This window comes from Miniopterus natalensis, chromosome 19 (assembly GCF_054644295.1).
Source record: "Miniopterus natalensis isolate mMinNat1 chromosome 19, mMinNat1.hap1, whole genome shotgun sequence".
Lineage (NCBI taxonomy): Eukaryota > Metazoa > Chordata > Mammalia > Chiroptera > Miniopteridae > Miniopterus > Miniopterus natalensis.
In genome coordinates this window covers 19963996-19984855 of record NC_142099.1, presented here as the reverse complement: position 1 = coordinate 19984855, position 20860 = coordinate 19963996, and the positions used below count along the sequence as shown (strand labels likewise).

Below are 20860 nucleotides of genomic sequence, written 5' to 3'. Positions count from 1 at the left end.
GCGCTCCAACCTGGAACGACACAGGAGCAGAGAGAAGGTGCTCTGGTTTTGCAGCTAAGGAAGCCGTCACTTCTGGGGTGGCCAAGGAGTAATCACTGAATCAGGGAAAAGGTTTGATGAACACCGGAAATTTGAGTTGGTGACCATTGGTATCTGTGGACACAGTTGTACTCAATAATTCACCGCACGTGGGATGAACAGGATCAGGAAAATTCTGTTTTGTTATTTTTTAACTTTTTTTTTGGCTGGGGGAGGCATGAATACCTGATACACATGCATTTACGTTGAAACCCTGCAGGTTCACAGACCTCATGTGCATTGAAACATCGGTTTGGTTGAAGTCTCTGGGCAGAAACTGGGGTGCAACTGATTGGCTCTCCTTCCCCCTTCCCTTCCCCTTCCCTCGCTGTGGCTAGTGCTCCACCACTGCGGCAGTCTGGGGACCATGAGGGGACAGGTGGCTGCTCACTGGAGCAGGCCCAGTGCAATGAGGTCTGCTACGGAGATGACTCCTGGGGCTGCCTGGAGACGCATGAGTGTCTGCCCGAGGCCTTGGCCACCCATCTGGTTGACTGGCATGGCCTAGGACCTGGGCATGCGGACAGCCAGGGAGGAAGGAGGCCTGGCCTCCAAGCTGCCTACCCCACAACTGGGAGTCTCAGCCCAGAGCGCCTAGCACCTTCCAGCCGCTTCCTCCTCTCCACTGTCCAAATTCTCTTTTCACCTTAAAATATGCTGCCCGCCCAGGCCTCCCCTCCCCTTTCCCTCAGGATAGGCTGCAAGGCTATGTTCCCACCCTGTCATCTTTGGAGTTTCCTTGAAGCCACTTTTTGCTTAAGACACCTCATCATGGTAGAAGGGAAGCGATGATCACTTACCTGCCTCCTCCTGGTGAGCCCCTTCCTTCTGGCAGGATCAGCAGGACGAGCCTCCCTTACAACTTTGTTTTAATGCAACAAAATTAAAACAGCTGTTAGAAATAATCCAAACATAAATGGTAACAGAGCTTTGGAAACAGGTGGTGGTGGTGGTTGCGCAACACTGGGAATGTAATCAACGCCAACTCAAAACGGTTAAAATGATAAATGTTATATATATATTTTACCACAAGAACAAAAAATTGTTTTTAAATTTATACAATATGAGCCTATGCTGGCTGACACTGTCCCTCCAGTCCTCTAAGACCCTTCACCTGTGGCGAGTCCCTGCGAGGCCCCATGTGTCCCAGCCACGGAGCTGGAAGGGTTCGGATGTGGCAGCATGTTGAGGGATCATGACGTGACCGGGGGATGGCTCTCAGCACAGCTCCTCTTACAGTTAAGGATCAGAGCAGAGGCCTCTGCAGGCGCCCCCAAGGGCCCTGCTCCCAGCCAGACACGTGTGAGCATCTGGAATGCACTCTCTATCCTCAGGCACAGTTTTGGTATAATTTAACTCAGAAAAAATATCTTTTTGAAGTGTAGAGTCACAAACATCAAAATAATACAGCAAGGCCGACGTTGAAAAGCTTTGTTTCTGCCCCATCTTGACTGCCCAATTCCTCCCAGAGGGAACCATTTTTATTAGTGTTTTATGTACCCTTCCAATGTCTATCTCAGGTACATTTTATGTTACTACTTTTCCCCCTTAATTAAAATTCTCAATTCTTAATTTTTCTCTTTGGGGCTCCTCCTCATTCACTGTCACCAGTTCATGACTCCTCCTCAGATGGGGTCTTAGGGGCTGGGTGGGTGGGAAGGAGGCAGACAAGGGAAGGGTGAGGGGCTGGGAGGCCCTCAGTATGCAGGGGCCTGGAAATTGGGAGTCTCCTGATCACTTTGGTCCCTGTGGTCAGGGCCTTTATGTTTGGAGAAAGAATTCAGAGGACGCTATCAGAAGGGACAGGTCTCTGCTTTAGTTTTAGGATGTTTAGTTAGACCCAGAACACACATCCTCTCAGCAGAGTGGTCGTTCGTTAGGAATGAGGGTGTAATTCCCAATGGGTAGGAAACCTCTGGCCCAAGGAGAAACCCAGCCCAGAAGGATACACTGGTGTCGGGATGGGCTGGAATGGAGCCAGGACCTGGCTTGTACCTCCAGGCCAGCACTGGAGCCCCGTGTGTTCCTCCTGGTGATCATGTCTGTGGTCGAGGCGATGACCTTGTCATCCTCTGTGGACACCTGGAGGGAAGGGGATCTCATGCCCAGTGTGGCAGCCACTAAGCCTCTGGACTTTGACCCCTGTGAAGACCCAAATTGTCCTACCCACTGGGTGGCAGCCCTGGGAGCTGGCGAGTCTGGGGAGGGCTGCATCTTCTAACCCCCAACTCCTAGCTGTGGCTGGGGTTCCTTGCTGGTGGTGGTGGAGTGTGTGTGTAGCATGGGGGGTGAGGGGTGGGGTGGTTGATGACAGGATAGACAGGAAGTGTGGGAGCCAAGTGCTCCCCTTGAGGTCTGGGCGAATCCTTCCCCAGGGACCAGAACCCTTGGAAAAGGACCTCCTGGGGAAGTAGCTCACCTGTGACTGGGGAGCAGTCTTCTGGAGGGAGGGGTGCTGGACTGCCCAGCCCAGGCTGCCTGCTGCCCACCCAGCCGTAGTCAGGGCTCTGGGTGGCCCTGGGGTGGGGAGAGACATCTCTCTCTCTCTCATACCCATCCGGGGCACACACAGACCCACGCTCCTACCCCTCCCTGGTCTCCCTCTCCACAAACAGCTGTTTCCTGGTTCTCTGGCCCTCACCCCACACCGCCCCTGCTTCTGCACTCTGCCGGGGTCAGAGCTGAGGATCTGGTCCCCAAAGTCTCCTCCCTTCCCTCCCTTCCCAACATGCAGGAGCTGGCCATGCGACACTCCAGGTCTCAGCCTTGGTGACTGAACCCAGAGCTGCAGGTGGGGGCATGGAGAGGGCTGAAGCCTGGGTTGCCCCCTGTGAGGCCCTGTGGTCGGCAGGGAGCAGCAGCTACACTGCAAGACCCCTTTCCCACAAACACACCCTCCCTGGACTGAGCTCAGACTGAGGCAGTGGGGGGGGGGGGGGGTGGCAGGCAATGAGGTGGAGGGGACTTGTCAGCGTGGGTGCAGGAGGGGCGAGGAAGCTGGCAGGCCACTTTCTGGGCGACGAACAGGAGTCTTCACTCTTAAACCCGTGCCCAGCTGCCCCTCCCCAGGTGAAGAACAGAGCACCCCGTGGGATTTCTATTTCAAACTCCTCATTTATTGACATTCGCTTAGTTGTGACTCTAAGTTATCAAAGACGCAGGAGAAGAAATCTGCAGCAGGAGCAGTGAAGTGGCCGGTGGGGAGAGGATGGCGGGAGGACAGGGTGTTCCCAGCCTCTCCTCTTTCTGTTCAGGGTGCAGTTTGGAAAGTGTCCAGATAGTGTCCCAGTGTCCCATCACTAAAAAGCAGTGCATTTGAGTGGGGTGAGCTTCCTCTTGCACAGGTGAGACCCTCGTGGCTACAGAGGCCAGTGGGCAATCTTGAGCCTGTGCCCCAAGCAACATGGGGCGGATGTGGGGGAGAGCCGTGGCCCCCCATTTCTCCAACGCCCCCAAACAAACTCTCATTTGTGGGTTGACAGGATTGAGGCTGGGAAAGCTAGGGAGATAAGACTGCACCAGATGATTTTCACTTGGGGAACCTAATAGACCAGGGGTAAGAAGCAGGTGACTGTTGACCAGGTTGTCTTGACTTCTGCAAAGGCAAAAGGTACGATGACACGGTTATTTTGTGGGGAGGAGGGACAGCCCTTACTGGGGTTGATTGGCTGTGGAATTCCCGGGCAGCAAGGCACTGGGGCTGGTAGGAAGTAGCCAGGGCTGCCAGGCCCAGAAACTCATGTCAAGGGGGTGCACGTGGCCCAGCCAGGGGAATGTTAACGCTGCTGTCCTAAGCTGGTCCCTCTGGACTCGGAGACAGGTCTCATTACACCCCCTAGAGCTGCCTTCTGGTATAAGAGAAATGTTACCATTTGAGGTCACTCATGGGAGAGCCAGACAAGCGTGTGCTTTTCACAGACAATTGAATCTCCTTGCCTGCTAGTCCTGTCGTCTTGCACCCCTCAGCAGGCGTCCCTGCACACAGGGTCAGGCACTAGGCAAGTGCTCCAGCCCCTGCCAGGACTGGGCCGGGAGAGTGTGGCTTGGTTGGCAGACCTTTCATGGAGTCCTGGCTTCATGGAGCACTCAAGGGTCCTTAGAGTCCATCTGGGCAAGTCTCAGTTCCTTGAAGAAAATGGGGTCTCAGAGAAGGTAAGTAACTGGTCCTGGAGCTAATGAGTGACAAAAGCGTGGCCAGACCGAGGTCCTCTGGTTCTCCACCCAGTGTGCCTTCATTACAGACTGAGTGCAGGGTGACAGGGCCTGAACAGTGATGCAAAGGTGTGAATTGTCGTCCCCCCTCCCGTGGCTGCACCCTGCCCTTGCTCAAACGCAAAATCAGCAGAGGGGCCAGCTCCTTCCCTGCCCTACCCTCTGCAACATTCAAGAGTGTGTGGGGGTTAGTTATGACCTTCAGAGGGGGTGCAGCCCACTCCTTACTGCAAGGGCAGCTGGGAAACTCATCAGATGCGTTCACTCAGATAGCGTAAGGCCACGGCTGGGCTATAAGTGGGAAGTAGGAATTGGACCTGGGGCTAGAGTCAGACAGCAAGGAGTAGGCCCTCATCAGGAAACTGGAGGTGGGGCGGTGGAGGGAGGACAGCAAGCAGAACTGAATTGCTAAGTCAGATCCCTTTAGACCTCAAGAGTGAGGGCCTCCGTCCCTGGTGGAATGAGTGGTCTGGCTCTACTGTGTCGTGGCTGAATGCCCGAGTAGAAGGCTCTAGAGGGGCACACTTGGCAGCAACATCCCATGGGAGACTCCTCGGCCTCCTCCTGTACCAGCCACGTCATTACTGTGGGGATTGGTTACCTTGATCACCTTGTCTGGGGGTCAGATTTTCCTTTCTAGTTGCTACATCCGAGACCCTCCCACTCTGCAGCTCCTGGAGACGGCAAAGCTTGTGTGCTTTCGGTGACAGGTGTGTGCACACACCTGAGAATGCATGCGCCCTCCCAGGACTGCACCCACGCACACCGCTCGGCGGGGGGGACCACGGGCCCAGAGACCGTCAGCAGGACCTCACTCCCTAACCTAAGCTACTCTAACTTTAGTAACAAAACTTGGAAAAGGTTCCCAGCTAGGCAGCTGGTTCCCGAAGCAGAGAAAGGATGTGTGGGGAGACAACGTTGACAGTCACTTTGCTGCCTAACCCGCAGTAACCTTATGGCTTCAAAGCCAACTCAGTGTGTTCCACAAGGAAGGAGACAGACACAGCTGTGATGTGGACAGGAATCAGTATCTATTTCTCTATGACAACCAAACATAGAAAACTGGATTGTGAACTGGCTTTTGGATTCGTTCTAGCAAGCCAGTCCTGAAGCAGTCCCTTTAACACCCTCCTCTTCCTGAAATTCTGTGGTGTCTTATTGCCCCTGGCCCCTGCCCTGCGATCTCTTTCTTCTTTCACTCCCCAAGGGCTCTGGAGGCCTCCAGACCATTGCAAAGCTTACCCTCTTCTCACAATCTGGCAAAGCCAGAGAGTGAGGCAAGCTGGGGGTGCTGGAGCTGGCCGGAGGAACGTCCCAACAGAGACACTGGCAAAGCTGCCAACTCGAACGTGTCAGGCCCCACCTCTGGGCCAGGGGGCCAGGCCCTGCCCTGGTTCTCAATGCACCCAATGGCTTCAATCCTGGCGAACCTTCCACTGTGGGGCAGGAAAAGCCAAGGAAACGGAGACAGTCCTTGAGGGGTGTTGGAGGGGCCAGCCGCTGGCCCTAGTGCTCCCGATGGAGCTGCAGTGTTGGTGTGCGTGGGGGTGGGGGGTGAGAGGGGTTACACGTCTGTGCTAATAGCCCTTGGATTGGTGAAGGCCTCACGCCCAGAGCCTGGCCACGTCACCGGGTAACTCTGGGGTGCTGCCAATTGGAAGGGCAGGGGTCCCCCCTCCTTGTAGTATGTGGGAGCGAAGGAGAGCCTCTCGCCTCCGCCCCCATTGGGCACCATGTCCGCCATCCGTATGTAAAAGGGGGAGCTGTATGGGGAGCAGGTGGCGCAGTGGCTGGCGGCCACCCTGCACGGCTGGCCACAGGGCTCACTGGTGAGAGGCGCCAGGCTGCCTCTGCCGTCCAGGGCCTGGGAGCTGCAGGCATTGCAGGGGGGGCCTCCGGGGAGTGTGGGCAGCTCGCGCTCCTCCTCCTCTTCATCTGCATCCTGGTCTCCGCTCTTCTTGCAGCAGTAATACTGGGGGGGAGTGCAGAGGGCCCCCATTAAGTGGCACGGGCACCCACGCCCTTGCTCCACTGTTGATCGAATACCAGAGGCCGCATAGAGATTCCCAGCCTTGTAAGACTTCGCCTTCCTTCCCCTGCTTCCTGGTGTATTGACTCCAGCCGTGGTTGGGGGAGGCGGGGAGGCGGGACGCACAACCGTACTAAGGACAGGGCTGGGGAGGCTGGGAGCGGCTGTCACAGTCTCCCCAGCACGGAGCCCTTCCCACCACTCCTGACATCTCAGCCGCATGGGAGACATGCGCAACGAGCTCTCTGGGTGCAGCGTGGGGGACGCAGAGCTCCCTCTGACTACCCCCAACTCCCAGCCCCCTTGACTTGCACTTCCCACAATCCACAGCCCTGGGCTTTGTCACCCCAAAGTGGGCCTCCAGTGTGGGCCCCCCTAATGGGGAAGTGGCTTGCTGGTGGCTTCTGGCCACGCCCCGGGGACTGACCTGGAGCCTGCAGTAGCACAGGACGGCGATGATGGAGAGGAGGATGACTGCAGCTAGGATCCCGCCCGTGATCACAACTGTTCCCGCTGTCATCCGCCCGACGCCCCATCCAACTCTGCAAAGAGATGTGTGGACAGGTGAGGGCAGCCACAGCGGCCACCCTGGGCCTGGGCAGGGAGCCCTTCTGGAAATTTCTGCACAGCTGGAGGCAAGGAGGGCCCTGGGCACTGGGACACCAGGGGCTTCCTGACGACGGGGGTGGCTGTGGCCTGGGAAGCCTCTGGCAGGGGCTTACGGCTGAGGCAGGCTGGACAGGAGGCAGAATGCTAACCGAAGGCATAATTCTGTTTCCTGTTTCTACCCAGTTTCAATCTCCCCCAATTCTCTTCTCCCTCTCCTGTCTCCTCTCCTTACACCTGCTTAAACTGTCCTCTCCCCACCCCGAGGCTCCAAGACACAAAGACAAGTAGCTTCCGTTACAGAGTTTACAGTGCCCTACACACTCCCCTGGTTATCTCAGCTAATCCTCCACATAACCTTTGGGCAAGTTCTTTTTTTTTTCTTCAATATATCTTTATTGATTTCAAAGAGAGGAAGGGAGAAGGAGAGAGAGAAACATCAATGATGAGTCATTGATCGGCTGCCTCCTGCACGCCCCCTACTGGGGATCGAGCCCGAAACTTGGGCATGTGCCCTGACTGGGAATTGAACCATGATCTCCTGGATCCTAGGTTGCTGCTCAACTGCTGAGCCACGCCCAGCCAGGATGGGTTGGTTCTTAATTATCCCTACTTCACACGTGATGAATGGGGCTTTGAATGATTTGGCTGAGATCCCACCCAGCCTGGTTCACCCCAACATCATGTTCTCATCACTGCCCTCCAGGGTACAACCACCAGTTCCCTGAGTCCTTGACCCAGCTGGAGGAGACAGGGTTTGAATCTAAAAATTTTTTTCTCCCTAATTCTACCCTGGCTCAACTCCACACTGGTTCTCCTCTCTTTCCAACTGTTGTGGAAAACAAGGGCCAGGTGAGCCCAGAGGAAGAAGGCAGGTGGCATTCTGGCTCTGGGAAGGCTGTGGTGAGGCTGGGGACATGGGTCCTGGCTAACGTGAGCTCATGGGACAGAGGCCAGCCTCATGCGGACTCCCCTTGCAGGCCACTGAATGGGATTTCCAAGCGTCCCAGGCTCATGGGGACCAAGGATGGTTGTGCCAACAGAGAAGGAGGGTGGGAAGATGTCTTGGCATCTTGAGGATAGAAGAATGACCGAGAGCACTTACGTTCAGTAAGGGAATGGTGACCTGCAAGACAACAAAAGGGAAGAAGGGTGTTAGCCCCCCGAAACTCCCCATGGGTTAGCTTAGTCCCTGAGCTCCACCTCACCTCATCCTGCTTCGCTCACTGCTGCTCCAGCATCAAGAAGCCTACGGGCCCAGCTGGGCGCGGCTCAGCAGTTGAGCATCGACCTAGGACCCAGGAGATCTCGGTTCGATTCCCAGTCAGGGCACATGCCCAGGTTGCGGGCTCGATCCCCAGTCAGGGGGTGTACAGGAGGCAGCCGATCAATGACTCTCTCATCATTGATATTTCAACTTTCTCTCTCCCTCTCCCTTCCTCTCTCTGAAATCAATAAAGACATTTTTTTTTTTTTTTTTTTTTTTAAAAAAGAAGCCTACGGGTCCCAAGGCTGGATCTCCAGCTGGGTCTCCAACTGTGAGTAGACAGATATCTCACTCGGATATCCCACTGCAGCTCGAACTCGGGCTAAGTCATCTCCTGCTCTCCACATGGGTCCCCCACCTCTGACCTCTGTCTGTTAGCAGGTCCACAGAGCTGCTATGAAGGGTTTTGCAGGTTGTTCGTTACTCAAAGGGCGAGTGGGGGCGGGACCACAAGTTGCATTCTGCTCACGAAGCCACACACTGTGCTGTGTTCACCTGGTGGAAGGGGCACCTTTCTTTACCCAAAGATACCATCTGCTCCTCACCATGTGCTCCTAGAGCACAGCACGTACCCCGGCCCTGCTTCTAATTCACTCAGCCTGCTCACAGTGCGGGCTGTGGGCCACAGCATGGACAGCTCTCGGGCGCAGGTTAGAAATGCAGCATCTGAGGCCCCACCATGGGCCTAATGAGGCAGAATCTGCATTGCAACAAGATCCCAGATGATTAATTTGCATAGTAGAGTTTGACAAAGCCTCAGCATGTGCCCCTAATTGTCTAGACGTTCCAATCCCTAAATTCTTCTCTGCCTCCCCCCAGTCTTCTGTTCTCCACATCAGTGAAGACACTTTGCATGGCATGCATGCCCTGGTGCAATGGTTTCCTAATCAATTTCGCTGGTCTGTCTCTGAGCACCACCCCAGTTTAGCCTTTTATCAGGCCCCAGTGCCTCTCTATTCCTCCAGAGCCTTCCCAGCATCACACTGCCTGCAGGAAGTGTTTCCCTGGGCATGAACTTTTAGACTAAACTTCAACAGCTTTGTCCTGCCCCACTTCCCTGCATGCTCACCACCAGTTCATGTTTCCCCCTCCACATCCCCAGTGTCCTTCCTACATGAATCCTCTGCCCATCAGGCAGGCCTAGTTCTTAAGAAGCTTAATGCCTTGTGATGAAAAGATACTTAATGCAGCTTCCAAGAAGACGTGTTTATAGTCTAGTGATGAAAAGACACTGAACACACCTTATGATCTGGTGTAAGACACACAAACAGAGACACACAGACCAGGGACTGGGGGAACATAGAGGAGGGGCAACTAAGTACTTGGGGAAAGATGCCAGGGAAGATGTAGGCTTGAGCAGAATCCTAAGAGCTGCGTAGGAGCTTGTCCAGTAGACATGGTGGAGAGGGCAGGAGTGTGAAAGAACATGGGGGCTCCAGGACCTGTGAGGAATCTGGAAAGGCCTGGACAGGGCGGGGTAGGCACAAAGCTGGAGAGGCTATAAGCCCGGCAAGGGATTTAACTCTCCCTGAGACGATCAGGGTTCCTGGAGGCTTTTGGGAGCGGAGTGCATGATCTCGCTTTCCCCACCTATTTAAATCCTGGCCATCTCTTGAGGCTCTGAGATGCCTCCCCGACTGCCCCACCACGATGCTCTCTCTCTTTCTGGGCTCCTCGCAACGCCTTTCTATGTGCCACTTTTCAAACCCTGACTTGGTAGAATGCTTGTCAACATTCATGTGGGAACATCTTGACTCCTCCACTAAATTATGAGTCCTTTGGGATTCGGAGTTGTGCTTTGTATGGTTTCTTTACCTCCCTGCAGCATTATACACAGTGCCTGGCACACAGTGGGTACCTAATAAAAGTTTGGTAATCATCTGGTGTAGCATTTCTTTCACAGGCCTGGCAGTTACGACTCTAATCCACCACCAGGGGGCAGCAAGCTGCATCTCTCAGAGGGCATCCTATATGCAGATGTGGTTTGCCCAGGTGCATGGTGGGCCATGCTCCAGGGGTTCACTGGACATTTGGCGTGGGATGAAGCTCAGCCGAGGAAGGATTTATCTACCTTCACAAAAACACCACTCCACCTTCCCCTGCTCACCACTGAGGGCTGCTTAAAAGACAGAGAGGTCTATGGAGTGAACTGAAGCTGGGCGAGGCAGCAGTGACCCAATCTGCCGAAAAGCCCTGGCCTAGTCCCCTGGGGTGTGCCCAGCCTGTTTAGGAGACAGGGAATTATGAAGCCAAATGAGACCAGTGCCCTCCCTCCTGCCCTCCATGCCTGGCCCCCCCTCTTTCAGTACCTTGAAGGCTGTAGAGCAGAAATGGCTGGAAACGACTTGGGGGGGGGGATGGAAGCACAGGCAGTCATGGGTCTGAAGGCCCATTCGAGACCCAATTGTACCCCTCACCAGCCACCCCAGATTGTAAACTGACCACCTTTCTTGTAAAAGAGAGAGTAACGAAAAACTCAGTTTATAGGAATAACTGTGAGAAAAAAAAAAAAAAGTGAGATTCATGTCTGCGAGGCCCTAGGAGGAAACATGGGGACCTCTTTCTCCTGCCCTCAGGAGGAGGCTGGTGTGACAGAAGCTCCACGGCACTGGCCCGTGAGTTCTAACTCAGTCTTGCTGTTGTGTGACCAGGCAAATCACTTCATGGCCTGGCTCCCCCTCAGAATGGATTCAGTGGGGGCCCACTCAGGGACCCAGGGCAGCCAAAGAAGACAAACCTGTTGCCAACTAAACACTCCCAGACCCTGCCCTCTGTGAACACAACTCTCTGGAGCTCCATCCCCATCAACCCCTCACCTTCGTTTTGGGGGGAGAGGGGTTGGTCTGAGCCTCACACTTACATGAAACAGCCGTGGCAGCGATGACTCAGTCACACAGGCGGAGCCTGAGCAGACAGATGGAGATGCGTCATGGCCCAGGGCGTCAGTCTCTGCTGGATAAGAGAGGGGGCGGTCAGCGAGAGGGAGAGGGGAGGCGAGAGGACAGACGGGCTCATGTTGTGACCCCAAGACTCTGGAGCGGACATCCCCAAAAGGGCTTTTTCCTTGACCTTTTTCCTTGGTTTCTGAGGCCCCCACCCTAAGAACCTGAGGCCACATCCCAACTGGTCCTTGTCTCCTCTCAGTGCCACTGTCCAGAACCCTCCGCCCAGAGCAGCAGCAGGGCGCTGGGCCAGAGCCTCTGCCTGTTCTGGGAAGTGAGGCTCACTGGGGAAAGGGAGTCCACTGCCTCTCTCATGCTCCACTGCAGAATTCTGACCTGTCCCCCAGTGATGTGTCCTTGTTACCTGCACAGCTGATACCTCTCTCCGTGGCCCTGCATCCCTCTTTCCCGTCCCCTCCCCCCTTCTCCCCTGGGTCTGTCCACATTCCCACGAGCAGCACACTGCTTTCCCAACACCTGTCAGGACAGCAGGGCCACTGGACAGTTGGATGAACAAGTCGGACAAGATGACAAGATCATTATGTGATAACAAGATCATCGTGCTCAGAGGACTGGAAGGCAGGACCCAACTGAAACACTTAGAAACCCAGCGTAGGCTAATTAGTGAGAGTTCCTTCAAACCAAAATTCTGTAAATATCCACTCAACATTATTCAGAAGAGTATGAGCCTTACTCTGGGAATGGGGTGTAGGCAGAGGAATGGATTCAGTGGGGGCCAGTGGCTGAGCAAGGCATTGCAAGGGACACCTGGGGTAAGGGAACTGCAGGAGAGGGAAGCCCAGCAGAAAACCTCGAAAGAGCCCACAAAACATTCACAAAAGCAAGAGACAGCTTGGAAGCATCAAGAATTTCCCATTTAATCCCGGCATTTAGTGACACAGCAGTTCTGGGGGTGGAAGGTAACAGTCAAGGAGGTAAACAGCAGAGGGACATGCCCTGCTCCCTGCCTGCTTCCAGACTGAAGCAGATCAGACTGAAGGAAAGGAGAAGCCCAGTGCTGTCAGATTGGGAGTGTTTTGATTATTACTCGTGATGGGCATTTTAATTTCTGAGTTGAGACGCCATCTGTAACTTGGAATGACTATAAGACTGTCTAAGAGTGGATGAAAAAGCCAAGGGACTGGCCCAAGTTTTTATCTAGGGGCAGGGGAAGAGTTCTCCCACTGGATACATTTTTAAAGCAAAAGGATGCTTGAAAAAAACAAAAATCAAAGTTGCTTTTTTGAGGACAAACCGTGCAATATGCTTGTTTAACATGCCAGTTACTTAAAGAAAAATGATCCACAGAAATGGAAGAACTCTAAGAGAGCTGGACCAATATCATTATTTTCTAGGTGAAGAAACCAAGTTCAGAGAGCACAGGTGACTTGCTCAACCACACACAGCACGATAAACACAGAGTGGGAAAGGCACTGGGAGTGAAGCTGCCTGGCCCCGGGCCAGGGCCCTGCCATTAAGATGCTGTCTCTCCTTCCAGAAGATCTGCACTTATTTCACCAGGAACTAAGGTGTTCCCTGGAGTAGGGTTTCTCAAACTGGCTTGATGGTAACAATCACCTGAGCCACGTGTTAAAAAACAGACTCCAGACTTCCTGAGGCAGCGTCTCCAGCCAGGCAGGGGCCCCAGAATCTGTTTTTAACAGGGCCGAGTCTTACCATCTGGCCCTTTTGGAAAATGATGCGGGGAAAAAGGTCTTTGGGAGGATTTCAGGCTGGAGGCTCAGGGGACGTGGGTGACCTTGCAGAGCTGCTGCCCATAACACAGCTGGCTCTGGATTCTGTGCCGTTGGGGCAAACGAGCAAGAATGCAGCAGGAGAGGGGAGTGTGAAGAGAACCAAAGGCACTCGGGCCCCTGTGTGGGATGGAGCCAACAAAGAGGTCAGGAAGGGACCTTTAAGGCCATTCTTCTAGTGGAGGCCAGGGCCCATTAAAAGCCACCCGAAAGAATGTGTTGGGAAGTGAGTTTCCCACTCTCCTTAAGGGCAGGGGTCTGCGCTCTCCCTGAAGGGTCCCTGCCCTCAGTGACTTCATCGTGCCGAGGCAGGGTCACCTCCCTCACTGCCTGGGTGAACACTAGAAGAAAACGCCAGCCGCAGCTGGCACCGGCACATGTAATTAATGATGGCCGTCCCCTGCTCCTTGCTCGGCCCCCTTAGGAGCAGAGGTTAATTGAGTGGGGCCTAAGCTCCGGCTGATCTCAATTTCTTCTGATGCAATTAAGCCTTCTCCAACCATTTATTAACTCATGAAATCGACACAGCGAGCTAGCAGCCAGGGAGAAGAGAAACAGGTTTTTCCTTGTTACCTGTCTTCCAGGACCGCAAGCTTCAGGCAAAGCTGGCAGAGGGCATGGGAGGAAGGGGCTCCTTTTACTTGGACTGGGCCTATGGCCAGTACCGAGCCCTGACCCCCAGGATGACGGTGCGAGGAGCCAGTGGTCAGATCCGTTCCTTTGCCCCAGATGGGCAACTACAGCAGCAAAGAGGCCAGTGCTGTTTGAGAAGGGGCCTAAGAGATACAAGGAACCTTGCAAATCATCAGGCGGGGGTAAGAAGCACCTCAGTATAGTAATGGGCACTGGGCTGGTGGATTATGAAAGAGGAAACCCAGAGACCAACAAGAAAATGAAGAGCTGCCCAAACTCAATAGTAATCTGAGAAATGGAGGCCGACATGTGCTAACTGAGAAGGCCGTTTTAGGGAACACAGAGCACAGCAAGGGCTGAGCCCTGGACATAATGCTGGGCACCACGGAGAGGGGCAGTTTGCCAGGTGAGCGCACCACCCAGGGAGTGAGGCAGGCTGGAGCGTCAGGTCTTGCACTGGAAAGCAGTCGCAGAGCCCGAGTGGCTTGTTCGCAGACTTCCTGAGCTCTTCTGCTTTTTGTGACGTCTCTCTTCCCAAAAGCTACAACTCTGCAATTCAGTATTCTTGCACAATGCATACCCAATACCTGACAGGCATCACTTCATTTCAATCCTGCAAGATCCCTGGGATGGAGGTTCTCATTTCCTAAAGTCTAGAGATGGTGAAACTGAGGCTCAGAAATTTAAATTATTTGCCCAAGCCCATACAACTGGTGAGAGGCACGGCCAGGATCTGCACCCAAGTCTGTCTGCCCCAAAGCCCCCCCCACACATCCAGGTTATCTGGACTCAGCTCATAAGAGACCTACACTGGTGCTGATAGGCTTTGACACTTACAGGGAGGCAACAGGGTCAGTGGAAGGGCAGGTGTTGGCCAGAGCAGGCTTCCTCCTGAGGCTCAGGTCAAGGAAGCCCCTCTGGGAGAAGGCAAATGGGCTCTGAGTGGTTACTAAGTGCAGTCCGGGAGTAACAGTCTTATTTAAAACCAGAGGAATATCATTTGGATTTACCAAATATATGAACAGGTAAGTAGATAGTGGGAAACGGAGGATTAGTCACTTTCAAAAGTGGTTCCCTTAGCCGGAGAATTATTCTTTGCCTTGACTGGTCAGAGGACCAGGGAAACAGATACAGGAGTGTTAGAGGCTGAAGGTCAGACCTGCCACTGATTACACACATTGAGAGACGTGATCGGGTGCTGCCATGCGACAAAACGTCTTTTACGGAGAAAAATCCCGAGAAACACATTATTCATATTTGCATAGCATTTTACAGCTTACAAGGCCTATAGATTAACTCACTGTCTTCTAGAACTCTGATCTGGAGGACACATGGGCCAGGAGTTCCCAAGAGGGCACCAGCGTCATCTGGGGAGTTTTGTTACCATTCAGGTCCCCAGATTCCACTCAGTCCAATGGAATCAGAATCTCTGCAGGGAAGCTGTATGGCTACATGCTCCCACGGGGCTTGGATTTGGGCACTGCTGTTCTCAACCAGGCCAACAACCACTGCCTCCCATGGTCTCTCTCCTGGGCCCTGCAGTGGGCTCAGGCTCCTGTCTCCAGTCTTTCTCTGTCCAGTCCCTTCAATCTGTCCCAAACTAAGTTCCCTTAAACACACCTAATCAGGCCCCTCCCCTGCCTCTCTCCCTAACTCCCTCAGGCTAAAGGCAGACACTTAAGGGCTCCGTAGAGTGAATGTTTAGACCTCACTCCTACCCTCTCCTGATGCCTTGTTCAAAGCCCCTCTATGAAGTGTTTCCTGATTTCGCCCCAGGCCTGTAATAGGTGTAATAGGCCTGTAATCTTTTATTAGCACTGTTTTCAGTTGTGCAGTTATTTGATTACAGACACATTTAACTGCAAAAGAATGTGGGAAAGGGAGCCTTTGGGTAGGGGGCTGTGTCTGGTCAGGTCCAGCACTTGCTAGGTGCTCTATAAACACTGAATGAATGAATGAATGAATGAATGAATGAATGAATGAATGAATGAATGACTGTATACACACATGCATGCAGGTACCTTGAGGTGCCATTTATGTTCACTTTAGATCAAGCAAGTTTCAAGAATAGATGTGTTTAGGGTGAACACTCCACTCAAAGGCCTAATAATGTGGCTATATAGCTTACTGTATTCACCACAAATTAAGAGGAGCCTGGGCTAAAGAGATTGCCGAGGAGTTGGAAGACTCTGCTTTAGGTTTCATACCACTTACTCCATGACCACTTAATGTTTCTGAAATAATCTCATTTCCAACATTATTAATAATCCTGCTTTGTAAGTCAAAGGATGTCAAGGTTCGCCTAATGGGCTTTATCTAATTCACCCTCCCGTATTCCTGATGGCGAGGGCGGCCTCGCTCCATTTTCCTGGCAGCAGGCCTCATGTGGCCAGTGTGCAGGCAGAGCTGGTGGCAGGGTGCCAGTGTGGGGCGCAGGCACCCTGCTCTCCCAGCCGGCCATCCACGGCTGGAGCCTGCAGAAAGGGCCCTGGACATGGGCTCTTTAGCCAACCTGTGCCTTGTTCTGGATCTACCCGGGGGGGCCCTGGGACCCTGGTGCTGTCTCTGCCACCCTCCTGAGGGAGAGGATCTCAGAAGGGCCTCACTGAGGGTGCAGGAAGGAGCATCCACTCCAGGTTAAGCTCCTGGGGTCTGGGAGCCTTTGGTGATGTGTGAGGAGGTGCTAAGTGGTGGTTTAGATAAAAACAACAGGACATCTTTTTTTAATCCACCAAATTGGTAGTCAGTTTTTCTCAAGGGTGTGGGAAATGGTCACAAGCATACACTAGAGAAGTGTAACTAGGTTCAACCTTCTAGAACAGCGATTTTCAACCGGTGTGCTGCAAGAATTTTTAAAACATGCAATACCTGACTATTAAGTCAGGGGCACTGACCTCTTTTCCCTTAGACTGTCAAATAAGAAAATGACAACAGCCAACAATAGCCGTCCTGTGTGAATAAATAAAAATTATACTTTTTTTTTTTTTGGTCAGATCAGCAGAAAATATATTTTTGGCGTGCCACAGAATCTTAGTAATTAGTTTATGTGTGCCATAAGATGTAAAAGGTTGAAAATCGCTGTTCTAGAAAAGCAATGTGTCAACATGTGCCAGTCTTAAAAATCAAGGGCCCATCACATCCACTTCGCATATTTCCCAGGAAGAAGTAGTTACAGCTATGTGCAAAGTCTAAGTCAGTAATGTTCACTGCAGCATTACACATGAGTGACAGCGTGGAAGTGATCTAAATTCTTAACAGCAAGGGCAAAGTTAAGTACATTATGGTACATATACAATACTATGGGAAAATAACATTAACATAAACACTGCGGAGCAGGTAGGCTACAAAACAGCATTACTAAAGGACACTCTTTAAACATGTGTTTGTAAAGAAATACAAATACATATACATACAGCCTAGGAAGAAAAAGCCTGGAATAATACATCCTAAAATGTTAACAGATTTTTTTTAAAGGGGTGAGACTATATGTTATTTTGCTTTTCAATGTTTTCCAAGTTTTTACCTTGAACTCATATACCTTTCATACATTGTGAAGAAATAATTGCTATAAAAAAAGCCAAACCAAACCTGGAGTCTGGGCTGGGTGCCTGAGGCACAGTCCCGCCAGAGGCTCAGCATTCCCAGGTGCACCCAGGCGGCTGCTGCAGCGGGAGCCTTTTTGCTCCCCAGTGGGATGTTCTCTCATTTTGCCAAAGGAAAACCTCAACTGGAAGGCGTGGGTGTGCTACAGACTTCCACTTGTGCTTTAGAAACGCCCGTATTTATAGCCGGTGCAGTGACCTTTCTAGTCAACAGCAATTTATGGTTGTTTAATTGGTTTTCTTGAAATAGGCGGTGGTAACTTACTCCCCAGGCAGGGAGTAGCAAATCCCATCAGAGGCCAGGGTGAGGGTTGGAGGTGTGGAGAGGGGATGTGGGCCCATGTGGGGGTGGGATTCGGGGGGGGGGGTGAGAGGGGTAGGGGGGTAGCAGGAGAAGGGGGACCTGTTCTCTTCACAGCCTCCCTGACACACTGAATTATGGTGCCTCTAACTGATCTGGTGGATCACAGCAAGGAGATGCCGGAGAGGCTGGGCTCTAAATGAATAATCTCTTGATGTTCTATATTTATTTGTTCTCCTGCGGTGACGTCCGTAGCCAATTTCTAAGGTTAGGCAGCTTTTTTTTCCCACATTTGGGACCACCTGCCTGGTAGCCAGGCAACAAAAGAGTCCAGCTTGCCTGGCAGCATTGAAGGGATAGGGATGGGGAGGATTCAAGTCCCTGGTGAAGTCACTGAAAGAAAATAAACACAGGAAGGGGACTGGAAGGAATGCCCCCCCCACCACCACCAGCACCTAGCTTTTGTACACTGTGATGTGTCTCAGTTCTGGGCCATCTCCTACATAAAAGAAATGAGACACAGTGCCTTTTTCCTTTCTCTGGCTTATAACAGGAATGCAGCAAACATTAATCTATTTTTCTTTACAATTTTGTGTCTCACATGTGCAGGTGTTTTTGCCTTTACAAGATAAGCCCCTCTAGAGATGATGCTAAAAATGAATCTACTGTCATATCTTCTCTGAACTCGCGTTTGTAGGTACAGCTGACCCCCAAACAACAGTTTGAACTGTACAGGCCCACTTATACACAGATCGTTTTCAATGAATATGCACAGTACTGTAAATGTATTTTCTCTTATGATTTTCTTAATACCATTTTCTTTTCTCTAGCTTACTTTATTGTAAGAATACAGTATATAATACATATAACATACAAAATACATGTTAATTGACTTTTTGTTATTGATAAGGTATCCGGTCAACAACAGGCTATTAGAAGTTAAGCTTTGGGGGGGAGTCAAAAGTTATATGTGGATTTTTGACTGTGCAGGGGGTAGGGGTGACGCTTCTTATCCCCATCTTGTTCAGCGACAACTGTATTTAGGACAATACTGGGCACAGAGTGCGAAAGGAAGTGTAGGAGGTTATGCCAGAGGAATACATACCTTCATGTGCCAGGCATGGCGTTAACTGCAAATTTAGCTCATCCTCACAGCAAATGCTATAACACAGAACTGTCTTTCTTTCAGACCAGGCAAGAGTTTCAGGGATTAAAGTAACTTGCCCAGGTCACTAGGAAGCTGGATAGCTGGGATATGGACTTCAGCAGCACAGCTTTGGGTCCCCCAAGCTTACCCCTCCACCACTGCTCTCAAAGAGGAGTCACGGGTCCAAGAGGGGCACAGAGACAAGTATAGCTGTGGCCAGGTCATTCTTAGAGAGGGCAGGAGATTCTGGAAGGCTAAAGGTTCTGGGAGTATAGGGTAGGCTTGTCTTCAAGTAGAACCAATTCTGCCCAACCCTGAACTGCCCCAGCCTCCCAGAAATCCTCCAGCCGGGTCACTGCAGACCAGAGCCAATCTCCAGCTCCTGTGCAGATGGACAGGCCTCTCGGTGGCCCAGAGGAGGTCACGTGCACATCTCTCCTTAGGGACTTCTCTTCCAAATGTTCCCCTGCGGGTAAAGTGGCCAAGGTTTGAGCAAACTCCAGAGCCAGGAGGTATAATGCTCCTTAGAGCCTCCTAGCCTAGCTCATCAGGAAGTACAGTTAGGTTTTTTATGTGCTCAATTGTAGAATATATGGAAAGTATAGAGAGGTGGTCGTCCCACATAGTGACTAAAGGTTCACACAGACTTAGGATCAGTGTCAATCAATGTGACCTTGGGCAAAATTTTAAACCTTTCTGTGACCTGCTTTCCTCATATAGAAAGTAAAATTATCTTTTCCTATTTCTCCTGTTATTTCAGTGGAATGTTGGGGGGGGTGTGTAAAAAAGCATAGATGCAGGGAGGCCTGGGTTGCAGCCCTGACAAAGCTCTAATGAACTAGGTAAACTCAGACAAATTCCTAAACTTGTTTGCAAAAGGAAGGTGTAGACTCAGGACCTTTAAGAAATACTCTGGCCTAATATTCTTCATTCTCAAACCAGGACAGCTACCTGGTGCAGTGGGCCTAGAACTGTGGGTTCTAGAAAGTGAAGGAGACGGCGGTAGCTGCAGGGTCCTCGGGAAGGCAGATGGACACAAAAAACTGTCCAGAACCCTGGCAACGGCCCTTAAGAATCCAGGTCTCCACGAGCAAAGCCCCCCAGGCAACCTTATCAGAGCCGAGGGGCTCTGCCCCACGCCTACTCGCACAGCTCCTTTGACAAGTAAAGGACATTCAAAGGCAGCCACCCCCGACCACATCTCCTGGCCTCACTGCGTCCCTACGGACAGACACCTACTGGGCCCCCTTCGGCCCTGCCCATCGCTGCCCCAGCACCCCTCGCATTAGCCCTTCTCATCCCCCTGCATCTGCTAATTCAATGAGTCCCGGGTCTGTTAAATTAAGCCCACTGCTGCCCTGCCAGAATCCTCTAACAGCTCTAATTGGAAAAACAGCCTCAACTCCTGCCCATCACAGCTGATTATATCTGCGAGCAGAGGGGCCTGGTGCTTGTCCAGGCTGCACGCCCCTCCCCGGCCCGTGAGATCATCCTGCCCGGTTCCCTGGGGCCGTCTGCGTGGGCAGGAGTCAGCCCAGAGAGGCGCCTTCTCCACACCGAGGGGCAGCAGGTGGTCTCCCCGGCTTTGCCTCACCGGCATAAGCCAGTTTGTGCTCATCACAGGGAACTGGAAACAACTCACTCTCAAAGCAAGAAGTCTTTCTTCTCTACCCTGCGTTCATTTTTGCCCCTCCACAATCTCAGTGGAATCTCGAACTAGAGGGGAAGATTTACTCCAACAAAGGGTACACTTGCTCAGGGAGCCATCCTGAGGGACCACAGTCCTACCACGTCCTAATTCCCAGGTGCCTGCCCATTTGAGCCCCTTTCTCAGGGCTCGGAGCAGTCGGCCAACCAACAGGGAGCTCTCAGAACATCTATTACCTGCCCCAGCCGTCCTGGGGCTGGATGGGGGGCGGGGGGGGGGGGGGGGAGAGACACAGAAATATAATCACTCCTGTTTAAAACACCATTTATAAAACTTTTTGAGATAAAATTCACATGACATAAAACTCAAATTTTAACCCCTTCAAAGCTTACAGTTCAGTGGTACTTGAATATCCTCACAATTTTGTGCAGCCACCACTAATTCCAAAATACTCTCATCATGCCCGAAGAACCCGTATCTATTAGGCAGTCACTCCCCACTCTCCCCCTTCCCCAGGCCTGGAAGCCACGAATCTCCTTTCTGCCCCTATTGAATCACAGGGCTTCAGAGTCACCCCGCATACCTGCTTCCCCCTTTCCATCTCTACATTTGTTCCTAACTGGGTGCCAAGAGACCTTTGC

General features: G+C 52.2%; 1 protein-coding gene across 2 annotated transcripts in view; it reads right to left on the bottom strand.

The window, feature by feature from the left end:
* Positions 1-3915: 3915 nt before the first annotated feature.
* Positions 3916-20860, bottom strand: part of LOC107531041 (protein FAM163A) — a 32382-nt gene continuing 15437 nt past the window's right edge. Inside the window, exons 2-5 of one of the 2 annotated variants that reach the window (XM_087828300.1) lie at positions 11053-11144; positions 8031-8051; positions 6747-6861; positions 3916-6262 (exon numbers count right to left, since the gene is read on the bottom strand). In XM_087828300.1, coding sequence (XP_087684426.1) covers positions 5855-6262; positions 6747-6839 — 501 coding nt within the window. In that variant the 5' untranslated portion in view covers positions 6840-6861; positions 8031-8051; positions 11053-11144 and the 3' untranslated portion in view covers positions 3916-5854. The remainder of the gene's footprint in view (positions 6263-6746; positions 6862-8030; positions 8052-11052; positions 11145-20860) is intronic. The other variant, XM_087828302.1, reaches the window with a different exon arrangement.